Source organism: Cyprinodon tularosa, unplaced genomic scaffold (assembly GCF_016077235.1).
Source record: "Cyprinodon tularosa strain WSP-4 unplaced genomic scaffold, ASM1607723v1 ctg92, whole genome shotgun sequence".
Classification (NCBI taxonomy): domain Eukaryota; kingdom Metazoa; phylum Chordata; class Actinopteri; order Cyprinodontiformes; family Cyprinodontidae; genus Cyprinodon; species Cyprinodon tularosa.
Genome location: NW_024039696.1, coordinates 2,256,300 through 2,272,198, shown reverse-complemented (window position 1 = coordinate 2,272,198; position 15,899 = coordinate 2,256,300). Strand labels below are relative to the sequence as shown.

The 15,899-nt window shown below is 37.7% G+C and overlaps 2 protein-coding genes and 1 long non-coding RNA gene across 6 annotated transcripts in view; 2 read left to right on the top strand and 1 right to left on the bottom strand.

The window, feature by feature from the left end:
• Positions 1 to 660: 660 nt before the first annotated feature.
• LOC119776234 lies at positions 661 to 1,204 on the top strand. Its single transcript, XR_005279755.1, has 3 exons — positions 661 to 798; positions 896 to 928; positions 1,000 to 1,204. It is a non-coding gene; the product is annotated as an uncharacterized LOC119776234 (long non-coding RNA).
• Positions 1,205 to 1,430: 226 nt separating this feature from the next.
• On the top strand, positions 1,431 to 1,982 carry morn2 (MORN repeat containing 2). The gene is made up of 3 exons (XM_038274513.1): positions 1,431 to 1,534; positions 1,601 to 1,737; positions 1,814 to 1,982. Exons 2-3 carry the CDS (start codon positions 1,601 to 1,603, stop codon positions 1,956 to 1,958), a joined length of 282 nt encoding a protein of 93 aa, XP_038130441.1. The 5' UTR covers positions 1,431 to 1,534; the 3' UTR covers positions 1,959 to 1,982.
• A 3,202-nt stretch (positions 1,983 to 5,184) lies between these two features.
• strip2 (striatin interacting protein 2) overlaps positions 5,185 to 15,899 on the bottom strand; it is a 32,292-nt gene continuing 21,577 nt past the window's right edge. For all 4 annotated transcript variants that reach the window (XM_038274550.1, XM_038274551.1, XM_038274552.1 and 1 more), the window contains 12 exons: positions 14,483 to 14,706; positions 13,998 to 14,063; positions 13,864 to 13,927; positions 12,114 to 12,185; positions 11,932 to 12,006; positions 9,896 to 9,993; positions 8,228 to 8,354; positions 7,923 to 8,023; positions 7,779 to 7,845; positions 7,577 to 7,681; positions 7,122 to 7,326; positions 5,185 to 6,377 (listed from right to left, as the gene is read on the bottom strand). In XM_038274550.1, coding sequence (XP_038130478.1) covers positions 6,127 to 6,377; positions 7,122 to 7,326; positions 7,577 to 7,681; positions 7,779 to 7,845; positions 7,923 to 8,023; positions 8,228 to 8,354; positions 9,896 to 9,993; positions 11,932 to 12,006; positions 12,114 to 12,185; positions 13,864 to 13,927; positions 13,998 to 14,063; positions 14,483 to 14,706 — 1,455 coding nt within the window. In that variant the 3' untranslated portion in view covers positions 5,185 to 6,126. The remainder of the gene's footprint in view (positions 6,378 to 7,121; positions 7,327 to 7,576; positions 7,682 to 7,778; positions 7,846 to 7,922; positions 8,024 to 8,227; positions 8,355 to 9,895; positions 9,994 to 11,931; positions 12,007 to 12,113; positions 12,186 to 13,863; positions 13,928 to 13,997; positions 14,064 to 14,482; positions 14,707 to 15,899) is intronic.

Sequence of the window (15,899 nt, the reverse complement as noted above, 5' to 3'; positions counted from 1 at the left end):
GTGATTGGCTAGTGAAAATGTGCGCAGGTCCGCACAAATATTAAAGGATTATCTCCACAATTTGTTAAAATTACAGCAAATATGCGGACATAAATAATAACAATAAAATATATACTATATTATTCAGTTAAATAGTTTAAATAAATACATTTTAATATCAATCATAAATGTTTAAAAAAAAATAGAGAAAAAGCATAGAGCTCCGGTAAATATAGATAAAATATTACAATTAAAGATAAAACAGAAATGCATATGCATGATGAATTTTTTTAAATCTATATCTTATTTTCATTTTTCAAATAAATATATTATTTTCATTTACTTTGCTGAATTTAATGGTTCACTAGTTCAAGCAATTTTTTAACCAGGGGATTTCTTTTAACAAGTAATTTAGTCTTTTTTTATTTTTTATTTTTTTCATTACGGCAGGATTTGTCCTAGATGAAACTATTAGGTTTTAAAACGTAGTTGTTCAGGTAATCTAAGCCATATTTCCTTGATTCAGTCCAGTGCGGACCCCGCCCCTTTCTCAACCTGGTATGGGGTCGCGTTAGCGCCTCACTGTTACCATGGTAACACCTACAGGCGTTTAGCTGCCTGAACTCGTTGTTTGTGTAAACTTTTTTTTACATTTTGGGGCTAAACTATACTTTTTTTTTTTTTTTTTTGAAGCGCAGCAAAAATTTATCTTTAACGGTTCATTTATTCTCCTTATCAATTTTTCTTTTGTTTATTGCAAGGGTGAAACAGCGTCCTAAAACCATCTGCCAACAAAGGGAAGCTATTACAGGATGACAGGTCAGGTTTAAACATGAACATGTCATAGAAAAAAAAACCCAAAGAAACAAATTTATATATATGATTCTGTCTTCTATCTGATAATCTTACCTTCCAGACACCAAAGAGGGAAATCCTTTGAAAACTGATGGTAAATACATACATAACTACACTGATTCACCTAAGTGAATCACAGAGGCATTAAGATTTGTTTGTCTGCAGGAGATGGGATTGATGTTTCCATTATTCTCTCAAATGGGGACAAATATGGTAAGAAGGGATTTAAACTCTAAACAGTTATATGTGGGGGCCATATGGATTGAAAGTGTGTAGGAAAAAACAGACCTCAGATGGGATTTGGTTGAGCTTGAATCATTTCCTGTATAAGTTTGTCTCATGGAGGTCACTCACTATTAGGGGATCCTTTATTAGTGTCATTAAGCCTATGCAAAAGTCTGCAAATTTCTTGTATTTCTGCTTCAACCACACTTGAATCTCTTTGATCAAAGATAACCAGAGTAAATCCAAAAAAGCATTCAAATGATGATTAAAAAAAATAAAAAATACTACAGGAAACATTCCCCCCCCTAAAAAAAGCTTAAAGTAATCATGAATAGGGATTTTACCTAACATGTTTGTTTAACTCACAGAGGGCCAGTGCAGCAGGTCTGCTTCTGGAGCGCTTGTAAGGGATGGCGTTGGAAAACACACTTCTGCCAGTGGCATCATATACACGGGAGACTGGCAAGAGGACAAAGTATGTTACCCATCTCTTTCCTTTTAATGTCCACTCCTAAAGGCTGCATGTCTTTCCTCTCTCCAGATGCAAGGCAGAGGGACCCTGCAATTTCCCTCTGGGGCTCAGTATGAAGGAGAGTTCAAAGACAACATGTATCACGGCTTGGGAAAATACATCTTCCCAGATGGCTCGGTTTATAAAGGCTGCTTTTGCAATGACAGGTAGTTTCTAGATTTCCCTAAAGCATTTTAGGTGCAAGAAAGTCAAGTTTTGAGGATCTGAACTTGTGTTATACAGGCTGGAGGGAGAGGGGACCTTCACTGATGCACAAGGACTGAGTTGGACCGGAGACTTCCACGGTGAAGTGGCGCTTGCCCTCAAACTGCTGCATAACGTCTATATGGATGGACCTGAGATCATTACACTAAAATCAAACTCATAAAAAAAAAAAATAGTTTTGAGATTACATTTTATTTTGGGTCAAGATATTTCTAGAAATTATGTCATGTTTATCACAAGTTTTTCAGAAAAGGGTGAATATAAATTTTTTGGAAATGTGTGGAAAGCCTAAAAACTTTGGATGTTGCACCTTATTATGAATAAACTTGTGTGGTTAGGGAACCAAAACAAGCTCCTCTCCTGCAGCCCATTTCTAAATCTGGCTCCTCTGGATGTACTTTTAGAACTTGTGCCAAGAGGCAAACAAATACCAAAACAAAACAAAGCAGAACCACCAATTTGGAGCTCTAAGCTGTCAAAAAGCTGAACTGCATGTTTCTGTTTTCTAATAATTTTTCAGACTAATCTGTTCTAATTTCATTGCATAAGTTAATTAACGCAGAACATCTACAGTTAAGCAGGGCAAATGTCTGAAATTAGCATGATAGTTCTGTAGCTTAGAGTCACTTTCTATGCCTTAGCACAGAAAGTGTCTGTCTGTGTAAGCTTCATTAAACACATTGCATTATCACATGTGCTCCAGTTTGGCTCTGTTGGTACGCTAGCTGTGACGCTACTTCAAAATCTTACACCAGGAATAATAGTGAAAAGTGTCATGAGGTTAATACTGTATTCCTTCTTATTCTTCCCGACACAGACTGAGAGAAATTATATGACCTTCAGATTGTGTGCACATGGTTTTATATAGAAACTATCCTAAAAATACATAACAAATAAAAAAACAAGCAAATCAAGCTTTTAGACACTGTTTATTAGGTAACTCTGATATTGTAATTTCTCCCTCTGTTGTATAATGCCTCTGTGGATCTGTAATTGCACATACCCCTATCTAGATTATACAGATATGGAAGAGTAAGTAATAAAAAAAATTATACACACATATATGTATATATATATATAGTGTAACATCCATAGAGTTATACACACATCCTGTAAAATACTGTACCAGATACAAGAAACAGAAATTTTTTAAAAATCAATTGTACAGATAAAAAGGATAAAAAAAATAAAAACAGTTGTATTGCAAACCTCCAGTAGTAAATCTATGGAAGCCCATTTCCGCCACATTAAAATAAAAAAAAAAGCCAAATAGAAAGTCATAATTATGAGTTTCAAAGTCATAATTATGAGATATTCGAAGTTTCAATATTTTATCTCATATTTCATATTTATGACTTTTTAACTCATAATTATGACTTTAAAACTCAAAATTATGATTTTCTATTTGGATTTTTTTTTACATGTGGCGGAAATGGGCTCCCATAAGTCAATGCAAACCCCATCAACATAATCAAATAGGAAATGGCACTCCAATTTGGCACAACATACAAAAACAAAATCTTTTAACTTAGCGGACAAAAACAACTTCACAATCGTGCACACCCTTCAGTGCTGAAGTCCTCAAGGTCGTCTTTTTTAGAATTGGACTTCGAGAGTGATTATTTATACTACTCGATGCAAAGTGAGCTAGATAACAGCGAGGAAGATGTTAAATGTTTTGCTATATATTATCTCAATAAACCTGAGAATATATACGGTATATATAAACTATCTTTAAACTACATATTTTCTTTTAGAAGAACATAGTGGAGTAACAGGAAAAATATCAAACAATGCAATAATGCTAGAAACATTTCAAAGGTATCTTGAAAGATAATAAACTGTTAACATCTTACCAGCAGTTTCAATCTTATCTATGTCTTTATTAATAAAAAAAAAAAAAGCTTGACATTAAAGATGATAGCTTACCAGAGAAGGAACGATTTAAAGCAGATTTCTCTCACATGAAAACATCTCCAATCTTAAAAACGCTTTTTATTCTTCCTCACATTTACGTTGGGACTTTTATATGCACAACGGTCATTGATACCTACGCTAGAATATGGATTTAGGGGGTGGTGACACCAGTTATCTTATGCTAATCATGATGGGAAAATAACATGAAAGCGTTTCTGGTTAGATTATTTCAATTATTTATGAAAATAAACAGCAGTTTAGGTTAATGCCTTTTTATACATTTTTAGGGTTTGTTTCTGCATGCACATTTCACACAGGAAGATTATTGGTGCTGCAGAGTTGCTAAATTTAATCCTAAAAAAAAATATATTGGTTTTTGTGTAAAAGACTCTCAAACAGAAAATGGTTCTCATAAAAACAATTACATTGCTTTTTTATTTTAAACAAGATGTAAAAAAGTCTGCATTGTTTTTAGTCTTTATTTAAAAAGGGTTAAGCTTCAGCCCATGCATTCATAACATTTAAAATTCATATTAAATGTATGCCCCTAGTATGTTTTCAACTGCAGGTAAGATATTGATCACATATTATCTTTTAACTTTAGCGTCTGAAAACTGTTGCAGAAAAGAACGGCGGTCATGCACAATTTTTTTACATAGAGGCGAACAGCCGAGCTTCAAAATGAGCTTTCTCCTGAATACAAAGATGCACATGTAGATGCAGAGTGGACGCAAACTTCAAATGCCAATTACATCAAAAATGACCCCTTGTGCTTGTCTGTGTGCTAAAAAATGATACTGGATGCTTGGGAAACTTGCAACGTGAAGGAGAGAAAATACAAAAAAGGTCAACAATTCTTGTTACAATCAAATCCCAGTATCAGTGAGCAGTTATATTTTGTGCTAAGTCTCTAAGATTTGAGAAATGTAGTTTGTTCAGCAGAAGCTTGGAAATATAAATCCTCTAAAAATTACTGCATTCGATTCAAAAGGAGAAATTTCAATAAATTAAACTTGTTCAGGTGTTTTTATAGATTTAAAGAAGCTGAAGAGACAAATCCTAACAGCAAAAACGTTTTTAAATAATTTTTTAAATAAATTAATTCCAGGCCAGGCATCAGATGAAACAAAAAATAGTCACATTTTTTATTACAGCTTTAACTTTAGCACTTACCTAGCTTAGTTTATTTGGTGTATTTCGCAGGTACCACATACAAAATTAATAATTATTTAGTTTCAGGCTTATCACCTCTCATTGTTTTGTTTTTCTTAAATTTTTTATGCTCCAAAAATAACCCTGAAGCTAACCTTGACATCCTCACTGACACAAAACACATTAACAAGTAATTAAATTTTGTATTTAAAAATCTTTATGAATTCATAAATCTAAAGAAAAAACCAGAAAAGGTCAAAAAATGCAAAAAACAAAAACAAACCCTGAGTGATAAATAAAGGACTTTACAGGGGTGACGGTTTTTTTTTTTTTGGCAAACCGGTTTAGAGCTTTTGGCGACATTTTCGGAAAAATAAAAAAAAAAGTGGCACAAGAATTTATAAAATGACATTAGAATATTCAAGCTGCCCTGTATCATTATATATTATCATACATATTTATAGGACTACGCCCTGTGCAAAGTGAGATTTCTTATAGAGACACTTGCAGATCTTTAGTGCTGATATGTATCTCTGATAGAGGAAATCTGTTTATAAGTTAAACAGTGCGTAAAAAGAGCAGGATCTCCTTTTAAAGGGTTATACTTTAATATTCAAGTTGTATTTTTTGATATTCATTTAACTCCTTATTTTTTTGTTTGCTTTATTTTTATAAACACCATCCATGAACAAACTTATATACTTAAAATTGGTAGTTTTTCTTTGTTTTGTTGCTCCAAGGTCCCTATTTTATTACATGTAATAATTATGTAGTAACTTTCTGTAAGAAAATGCATATTAAAAACATTTCTAGTAACTCCCTACGATCTAAAACCCAATAGTTTGTGCACTTCTTTTTGTAGAATAATATTAAAAGGACAGTGTTAAAACAGTTTTTTAAAGGACAGGGTTAAAAACGCATAACAAAAAACTTCAGGAAGGAATCAGAAGAGCACCGAGCTACGAAAGAAGACAGACTGGCCTTATAGGGGGCAGTGTGACTGACTGCTGTCACGCTACAACAATCACAATTATTTTTCAAATGCTACTTTCATCCTTATGTGCTTACATGGTCACAGTAGTCTTAGGCACATGTTAGTGAAACATTTACGTGTGCGGCATTAAATCGACCCAATCCTAACCTTGTTTTTCCTTTTACTGCATAGCCTGGGGTGAGACTTAAAACTGTTCCCTGTTTCATCAGCAAAAGTTAGATCATTTCTGTAACCAAAACCAGACCCTGAATCCGTCTGCGTCCCCCCATTACGGGTTCTGAAGGAGACCCTCCCACTGAATGGGCTGCGAGAACACCTCTCTTTCCAGCCACATCTCGTAGCTGTAGTGGAAGTCGTCCGGCAGCTCCACGCGCTGGCCCAGCACGCTCTGCAGGCAGTTGTCCACCGGCACAAAGTCTCCATTTCTGTTCTTATCATAACGCCGGCTGTTGAACTTCTCGATGCTTTCCCGAAGGGCGCACTCCTCTGCTTGGAAGTCCCAGGGCCGGGCATCAATGTCTAGGATAAAAAGCAGATGAAAACCATTGAATAAGCATTTATTCACATTTTAAATGTGAAATATGTGCCTGCATGTGCCTACATCCATCCATTTTTTCCTCTTTCCATCAATCTGCCTCTCTTATAGTGACAAATCACTTATTCTTCCATGAAGAACCGTGACCCTGAAAAGTCCCTCATCTGTGTTGCTATGGTAACGCCATTCAGACCGTGTGCCAGAGGCTGCTGCAGGATTATGTTTGAAAGCCCACAGGAATACTATAGCCAAAAACATTGTCAAAAAATGCATTTATTACAGTTTCTGTATAGAATAGATGTGTTGCATGTTTAACTAAACGTCTTTTTTTATTCTTTGGCATTTTTTCTGTTAGTTCTCTGAAGTCAGAAGTCAGTCTAGTCTCATGTTTTGACGGTTTATGTTTTTGTACCGTATATGTTTTGTATAAGTATCTTTGCAATATGCAACAAAATTTTAACTGTCATATTTAATTACTGCTGCCTTTTTTTAGCTCAATGTTATTTCCAAAACAAAGTTGTATTCTTGATGCAAATGCAATGCAGAAATATTCTTTTATAATTCCACAAGGGCAAACACTAGAATCCAGAATATTAAAGTGACTTTCACAAAAAAGAGATTGAAAATTTAGATTGATTATTTAAATAAACGTGTTTTAGTAATCTGATTACACTACAGGTCAAACTAAGTTCCTCAAAAGGAAAAACTAAAGCAGATTTTTTTTTCACCATTTCCGTAGGCCCAGTCGTCATTGAGCCGGTGGCGGACTTTCTGATAGATAGCTGACATGGTCTTCATGTTGCTCTTCCTCCACTGGCGGCCCAGGTACTTAGTCTGAATCTTCAGCAGCTTGAGAACGTAGAGCTGCATCATGGCCTGCTTGACCTTCAGAGCTCGTTTTAAGATGGGGGCTGACTTAAAAACAACCAACATCTGAAAAGGAGGAAGATATTGTAAAAAAAAAAATAGAGTTTAGTACATTCTAAATCTATCTATCTATCTATCTATCTATCTATCTATCTATCTATCTATCTATCTATCTATCTATCTATCTATCTATCTATCTATCCATCTATCCATCTATCCATCTATCCATCCATCTATCCATCCATCCATCCGTCTAAACAGGCAAACAAATGCTGGTGCAACTAAAGTCAGATCCAGGGTTTTCATAAACCCGCACCATGGTCCTGGAGTGTTTCCACTTGGTCAGCTTGTTGAGGATCCTCAGCAGGTTGATGCAGGAGAAAAGGTTCCTCCAGCAGAACTGGTTGTTGTCTCCTGCTTCCTGTAAAAGAACAAAAACGCAGCCGCGTCGCGTCAGAGCGGCGCAGAGATCCTGACCGACCTTCGTCTAGCTCTCGCCTCACAGTGCCGTCACTCACCAGGCTCTCAGCAGTGAGCTCAGGCATCTCATGGACCACACAGTGGGGGAAGTCCAACACGCATATACTGCAACACATTGCATGTATAAAATGGAGGACTTTTGAAATAACATATCTTTAACTAGGATAACAAGCAGTTCCCACCTGTTTTTGGCACTGATATAGGACATGATGTTCTGGTTGAAGAACTTGAGGATCAGCGGGATGCAGTTGGCAAACACCAAATGCTGAGAGACTATTTCGAACTGCAGTTTAAAGAAAATACAGATAGTTGTTAAAGCAGAGCATGAAATTCCACTTGGTGGCAGCAGAGGGAGCCAACATCTTAACTCTAAACAGCAGCCAACTGAAGCAGCATGAACCAATGCTCCCTCATAGCAACAGAAGGTATCTAGGAGGGGTGCCTCCCCTCTTGAGTGGAAAGCAGTGAGGATGCAGGAGTGCGGTACCTGGTAGATATGATTCAGTTTGAAATGCTTGAGGAGGAGCAGCAGCAGCGCGGAGATGGCCTTGACGATTATTTCCTTGTGACGGTTCACGTCAATCCCCAGCTTCATGCTCTGTAGGACTGTGATGCTGCAGGATAGTCACACACCAGTCACACACTGAATATCCATGAGACTAATCTAAAGCCTGAGGAGTTTCTTCATAATCAAGCAGCTATGCTTTCAAATATAAGGAAATATCAGATGCGTTTGTTCGTTTTTAGGTTTTGACTATTTTTAAAGAGTGAAAATTATTCTTCTTACTGCAAACTTCCTGACAGAGACATACATAATAAAGATATTTCTCCTTAGACCAAAGACGCAAACAAGAAAAAACCCCAAAGGTTTTAAGACAGCTACAACTTTTTTTGTCTGGACAATTAGACAGAGAGTGAAGAAAAAACTGAAATATTACATGAAATAAAAGACACCTGATAAAGTCAGTCAAACTTAATGACTCATGTTTTAATAGCTGCAATCACTGATTAACGAGGTTTCTACTCATCCAAACCAGTAGCAAAACTGAATGTTTCCAGGTTTAGTATAGAGGCAGGAAATAAAATTATGGAGAAATGTTTGTATTTATTAGAAAATAATAACAGTAGTTGAATTTTATTGATCTCACATTGGAGAAAATTACCTCTACATTTAACCCATCCTCTTGGGGAGCAGTGGGCTGCCATCGTGCGGCGCCCAGGGAGCAGTGTGGGGTTAAGGGTCTTTGCTCAGAGACCCAGAGTGGCAGTCTGTGGGAGTGGGGCTCATAAATCAGAACCTCAGGATTCCAACCTCTATCCACTAGGCCGTTACTCCCCAATATTTATCCTCTAACTCAGTGTTTCCCATCTTTTTTTCTTCTGTACCCCTTTGTGCATTTTGTCTCACCATGAGTCCCCTTCTCACTCCAAAGTATTGATGATTGTCCAAAAGTGGAACGTACAAAAACTGATTATGAAAGACTATTTTACTTAATCTTTTACTTTGAGCCTTTCATTCTTAGGCATTGTATGCTTTCCATCTCAAAATAAAGAAAACCAATATAGATATGTTGCGTGGAAGTTAGTAAAGTCATGTTATAAACCTGTATCTATAAAACTGGAGTTCCTCTGAGTAAATCACATTTAAACTTGATGAATTTGGAACGAAAATTATAGTCAGACTGATTTAATTAGTTGTATTTGTTTTCATCAAAACACAAAACACCTGAGCTGCTTTGATGAGCTCTGATAGCTCAGTGTGAAAATGTTAATATTTTCATGTAAGCCTTGCAATGCCCTTGCATCCCAAGTACCACCAGTTGGGAATCACTGGTCTAGATCATGGCCTAAATGTTTTACTTTCTTGCCTCTTCTTCCTGTCTTTTATTTAATGTCCTTTCCTTCCTCGTTTCCTTAGATTTTGTATCTTTTTCTAGTTTCCTCATTGTTTCCTCCTTCTTTGTGGTGTTCTTATTCCCTACCTTAAGCTCTTCATTTTTTCCATTATATGTTTAATTCTCGTATTCTTTCTTCCTTCGCTTGTAGTGTTTTTTTATTTATGGTGTTAAAATGAACAAAAATTAGAAAAAAAAAATCGAAAAATAAGCTAGGAGGAAAATGTATAACATCTGCAGATAGAAAAGTCTTCTCTTACGGCATCTCCTCGGGCAGCACGTCAGCCAGGATGTTGATGGAGTCAGTTTTGGCTTTGGAGGTGGGAGCCGCTGCCAGGAGGAGCTTAAGGAGGGCGATCTGACAAAAACAAGATAACAAGCACATTTTCATTGCTTTAATTTTCACTGGTTATAACTTAGATTACAATCTAAACAAGCACACCAGCAAATGAGAAAAACTGCAGTTTCAAAGCAAACAGACGACTCAGAGCTGATATGAAGCGGCTTTCAGAATCACCGTCTATGCAACTAAACATTAGTTCAGTCTTTAAAATATATGTTTAGGTTTTTAAAACTTTATATTTTTGCCTCACTTCCTCTTCCTGTGAGAGAATGCCTATTTCAGGTGTGCGAGAGGGTGCACCAGCGCATTTATCCTCGTGCACACTCTGTTTACAAGTTGCTTTTTGCATCGCTCATACAGACGATGGTGCCACAGATTTTTTTTATTTTATTTTTTTTTCTGTGATTTTCTCATTATGTGCAGCAACAAATACTACAAATGTAGGTTAGAAGCTGTGATTTAAAGATACAGTGTGTAACTTTTAGCGACATCTAGCGGTCAGACTGCAGACTGCAGCAACATGAACATCTCCCCCCCACCGCTTCTCCCCCCCAACAGTACGGCGAGCGTTACGGGACAAAATGTCTTCCACGACATCCGCATCACCTACCTTCTCAAGTGATGAGGTTTGTTTACATAGATAATTTTACAGATAGTATTTTATTAGTCTGTGTAGGGTATAGATTTCATGTAGACTTAAGATAATAAATATACCCGTTATTTTTTCTACATCCTTGTGACGTTTTGGCGATCTCGCAATCGCTAGTTTGTTGGCTCTGCGCTGCCGTAGCGCAAAGATGTCTGCCGAGACCCGCTCCTATGTAATTATAAATAACGAATTCTAAGGCAACACAAATATTAAGGTTAAGAGGCTGAGCTCGTAGATGATGATAAATAACATAGTTATGTATAATATATTACATTTCTGACTGTATATCCCTGTAATTATTACACACTGTAGCTTTAAAGAAGCTCCTTGCATCATCTGAACAATGACTGACAGCTGCTGCATTTAGTCCAGGGTTTCTGAATCCTGATCCTCAGAGCCCACTGTCCTTCATGGTTTAGATGTGCCTCTACTCAAGAACACCTGGTCCGAATTACTGAGTTTCCTGCCCAGTCCTCAAATGCTGCAAAAGCCTGTTAATTACCTTTTCATTCAGGTCAGGTGTGTGGAGGCAGAGAAACGCCTAAAACAAGTAGGACACTGGGCCCTAAGGACCAGGGTTAAGAAACCCTGCTTTAATCAACACATGTTCTCTACTTTCTCAGGGCTATAATGATTTTCTCTGCATGTTTTTCATTTTTTTATGCAAAAATAAAGCGGTCCTGAAATTTTTATTTTTATTTTCTGGGATAGTGTAACCCTGTTTAATTAAATAGTAGTTTAGATTTTATTTTTGATAAATTCAAGTATTGTTTCTTTTAGCATCAAACCTATTTTGTAGCAAATTGAAGGCGGTCAATGTGCAACAATATAAAGTTATAAAACATTTTTTTTGTTATAAAGAAGAAGCATCATCACATCTACATAACCATATTTCAACTCACTTTTAAAACCACACACATCAAAATTGTGCAGATAAGTTTTAAATGTTTTCAGATATCTAGAGCTTTTAGTTATTATTTCATGAATAAAAAACTCCTTATTTTTCATAAATAACACTTTAGTTACATTTAAAATTCAAATAAGAAAATTCTTCGACACTTTCAATCATAAAAAGTAACTACAGGATAACAAGTTACTTTCACTGAGTTACTAACTCAGTTACTTTGTTGGATAACTAACTAGTAACCATAACTAGCTGCTTTATTTAAAAAAACGTTCCCAACGCTGCAGGCCATGTAAGCCTAAAAGCTTACATCGCCACCTATTGGTGGTATTGCAGCATTTCCACAGCCTGAACCAGCTGAGGCTGAAATAGTCCAGCAATATTCATCAGGGCCACTCACCACATACTGCGAGAGATTAGGAAGCATTCCCACGTATAAAATCTCCGCTGGCGTCTCCTCCACCTCCTCCTCACCCTGTCGCCACAATAAGCACTATTTTAACTTCCTAACAGCGCTGAGTTTAACTTAGTTTTCATTTAAGACACAGCAAAGATGAGTGAGAAGAAGCTGCTCCAGCTCACCAGGCTGAGCGGACACTGCAGGAGCTCCTCCTCCCTCTTGATCTGGATCTCAGATATGGAGACATACTTGTGCTGCACGACAGAAGGAAAAACAGGCAGAGGTTCAATCAGCTGCTGCTAACGGCTCCATGAGCTCTTTGGGAGGAATGGATTTTATTGATTAACACAAGGGAGTAACAAAAGAGAGTAACTAATATCAGCAGCGCTGTGAGTCACTCATGTGTGTCAGCTGTTCCATTTTATGTTCATTTTAGGAAAAGAGAACCTGTAGATTAAAACTAAAAGCATTTTTAAAAGGTATAGTGGAGGATGTACTCATCTAAATAAGTGGTCCTCCTGATTGTCAATCATTCTGGTGATATGTTTACGTAAGGGCGTCCTACGCGCTCGTCCCTTTCAGGCATATGTCTGTGGTGAGCTATGGTTTCAGACAGCCATTGAAGCTCACCCCCCTCAACGCGGTTCTTTGAAAAGGGCCGAGGGTCGTAAGAGAAAAAGTGTCTACGAAGAAAGATATATCCCAAAATGCTTTGCGTGGAGAGCTCTCCTCGCAAAGCATTGTGGGATTTGCTGTCACAGCAACCTGCTTTTCGCCATAGGCTGTCGCTACCCGACAGCGGTGACTAATAACAAAGATGGCACAAGCACCGCGCAGTGGAGGAGGAGTTACGTGACCAACGGGGAGCAAAAACCAGTGATCATCCGTCTGAAAGGTAAGTTAACTGAGTTCACAATAAAGTCCACTATATAGTCCCCGCTCTATATGGTGATCAGGGGATTTAGCAGGTACAGGGTTGGGTATGTGCATTTTTTTTAAAAGAAGAGAGGGCAGGTCTTTTAAAAAAAATCGCAAAAATCCTCCAATATACCTTTAAATAATGATTTTATTCACCAAATAAAAAAGATTTTAAAACCAACTTGAGCCTGTTTGGAAAAAAAGAAAGATTCTACTCAATCATGAATTCATCAAGATAGATTTAATATCTGTTGAATCAATCATCCTGATTAACAGAACCTGACAGCCAGCATGAAGTAGGACACTGTAAACCAAAGAAACACAAAGTCACTGATGTCTATTAGCCTAGAAAGGGTAACTAAGCTATTATCCAAAATGATTCCTGTTTTAGGATCTGGAGCAGGACGTTCCACCTACCAATGGTTCAAAAATATGACCTTGACCTAGTCAAAGGGTGCACTTAAAGATGCTGTAACAGGATCCTAAACCGCCAGTTCACATTTGAACACCCCCCCAATTCAAAATAATTCTGCTACTGATCTACCAGACAGATACAAATGGGTCTTTTCATCTTCTGCTAGTTATTAAGTTTAAGGCTCTGGATTTATTTAGCTTCCTCCTGGTCCCCTACACTCCAAAAATGATTGGAAAAAAAAATCTTAAAATAAGTGTATTTACCCTTATTTGAGAAGGTAAATAAGATTATCTGTCAATGGAATTTGTATGTTTACCATTAAAATAACATAGAGACTGAAGTTGGTTTTTTATCTCTTATTCTGAAATGTAAATTTTCTTAATTCCATTGGCAAATTGTCTCACTAGCTCAGTTCAAGAAAGAATGCACTTATTTTAAGAAAAAATGATTCTATTAGACTTCAAATTTTTTGCAGAGTAATGGGTAAAATTACCCAAAAACGTATTTAAATGTGGGGGGAAAAAAAGCCACAACATGAATAATCTGGGGGTGAGATGGTAAGAAACAGAGAAATCAAAGTGTAACGTTTGCTGACTCACCTGTTTGAGGGTCTTAACACTCTCATGGATGGGTCTGGGTAACCCTACCAGGGTCTTTGTGTCACTAAAGGAGAATAAATAGTTAAATGTGACCTAGAATGAAAAAGATCTACCTTCCTTAGAGACACACCTACCTTCCCAAAGTAAAACCAATGAACTTGTTCCTACTGGTCTCCAGGAAGTGCTCAATGTCCTTCTCCCTGTAAACACAAAGACACATCTCCTAAAACGCTTCACCATGAAGCGCCGTTAGAATTGGCACACTTCAGGTTCTTAAAGAGAAACCCAGAGGCTAGGTGTTCTGATAGAGCATGAAAAATGCAGTGCTGTGCTGAGATACAGCCTGCAGAGACACCCAGGCTGCTCTTTGAGATACACAGATGGAGAGCATATTGCTTTTTTCAGATCTTATTTTAACCTCTAAAATGCTGGCAAATAATAAAGGAAGGTAATTTAGTCCTGACACAAGGGAAATTGACATGTTTTCATTCCCAGTTTAATTAAACAAGGACTAATACTACTACTGGTCAGTGATCTAAAACCTCTTTCAGGCTTTTATTTTCCTGAAATCCAATTAAAATTCAAACCACAAAAATAAGGAAAAGAATGATCCACTAACCTAACTTTAGGGGCCCAGGGGAGGCCTTTGGGGAAGTTGACCCTCTCTGTGGGGGGTCTCAGAGGAGGCGGAGGCTGGATGATGACGTCTCGGTCCAGCGGGTCCACCTCCCCCTCAATGCCGCTGTCCGTGTCCTCCGGGTCCTCCTCTTCATCCCGGGCGTCATCGTTTTTAAAGGGGTCCCGCTCATTGTAGGTGTCCAGGCTGTCCTGCTTGACCAGGGGCTGGAGATGTGGGGGGGGAGCAGAGGACAGGGGGTCAGCGCTCATAGATATATTAATGGGAAACGAGGAAAGTCTCTCCCAATTTAACGAAGCTGTAACCTGCTATTCTGAGAATTATTGTCTGCTAATATTCAATCATTTAAGTTAAAGGAATAGTACATCCAAAACATGATTAGCCTTCATTTTCTACTCACCCCCATGCTGAACAACACTCTGGAGTACTTTTTTGATATCTCAAATGCATCTGGAGATCTGGGAGGCTTCTTGCTGTCTGCTGACATTCAAATAATGGAGGTGTATGGTGCCCGAGACAGAAAGGTCCATAAAAGTCCACAAAAAACGTGTCAATATTCCTCCATACTGCTCGTCCAATGTATTCCAAGTGTCCTGAGTGGGTAGCATCCAGAATTTACTCGAAACGAAGTCATTTAGAATGTTTTTAGAGCATAAACAGTAGTGTATAGGATTTCCTGAAAGCGCGCACACGCGCGCTCACGACGCTACGGAAGCCGGCAGACCAAACCAGCGCATTCAGCTCGGCAAAGAACTCATGCTCTTCCTCAACACTGAAGTCCTCAGATATTTTTCTTTCGTTGTTTCTTTCTTTGCACCGGTAAACAGCACATTTCTTCTTCTATGCTTGCATTATTGGAAGATCAGACGCTGAATGCGCACTTTCATCTGGTTTGATCTGCCGGCTTCCGTAGCGTCGTGAGCGCGCGTGTGCGCGCTTTCAGGAAATCCTATACACTACTGTTTATGCTCTAAAAACATTCTAAATGACTTCGTTTCGAGTAAATTCTGGATGCTACCCACTCAGGACACTTGGAATACATTGGACGAGCAGTATGGAGGAATATTGACACGTTTTTTGTGGACTTTTATGGACCTTTCTGTCTCGGTCACCATAGATCTCCATTATTTGAATGTCAGCAGACAGCAAGAAGCCTCCCAGATCTCCAGATGCATTTGAGATATCAAAAAATTACTCCAGAGTGTTGTTCAGCATAGGGGTGAGTAGAAAATGAAGGCTAATCATGTTTTGGGTGTACTATTCCTTTAAGTTCTACTAATATTTCATTTTTTCACACAGCTGATTTAATTTAAAAAAAGGGCCAATTTAGATTAAGGAATGGAGCATGTAATTACCAAGTGACAACAAGGACATTTTGAATCATTTCTTTCTTTAACAG

Bases quoted from the DNA above. Each gene is read 5' to 3' on its own strand.
- morn2 (XM_038274513.1), top strand. From the start codon at position 1,601: ATGCAAGGCAGAGGGACCCTGCAATTTCCCTCTGGGGCTCAGTATGAA. The intron at 1,738-1,813 runs GTAGTTTCTAGA...TGTGTTATACAG, and splicing joins GGCTGCTTTTGCAATGACAG to GCTGGAGGGAGAGGGGACCT.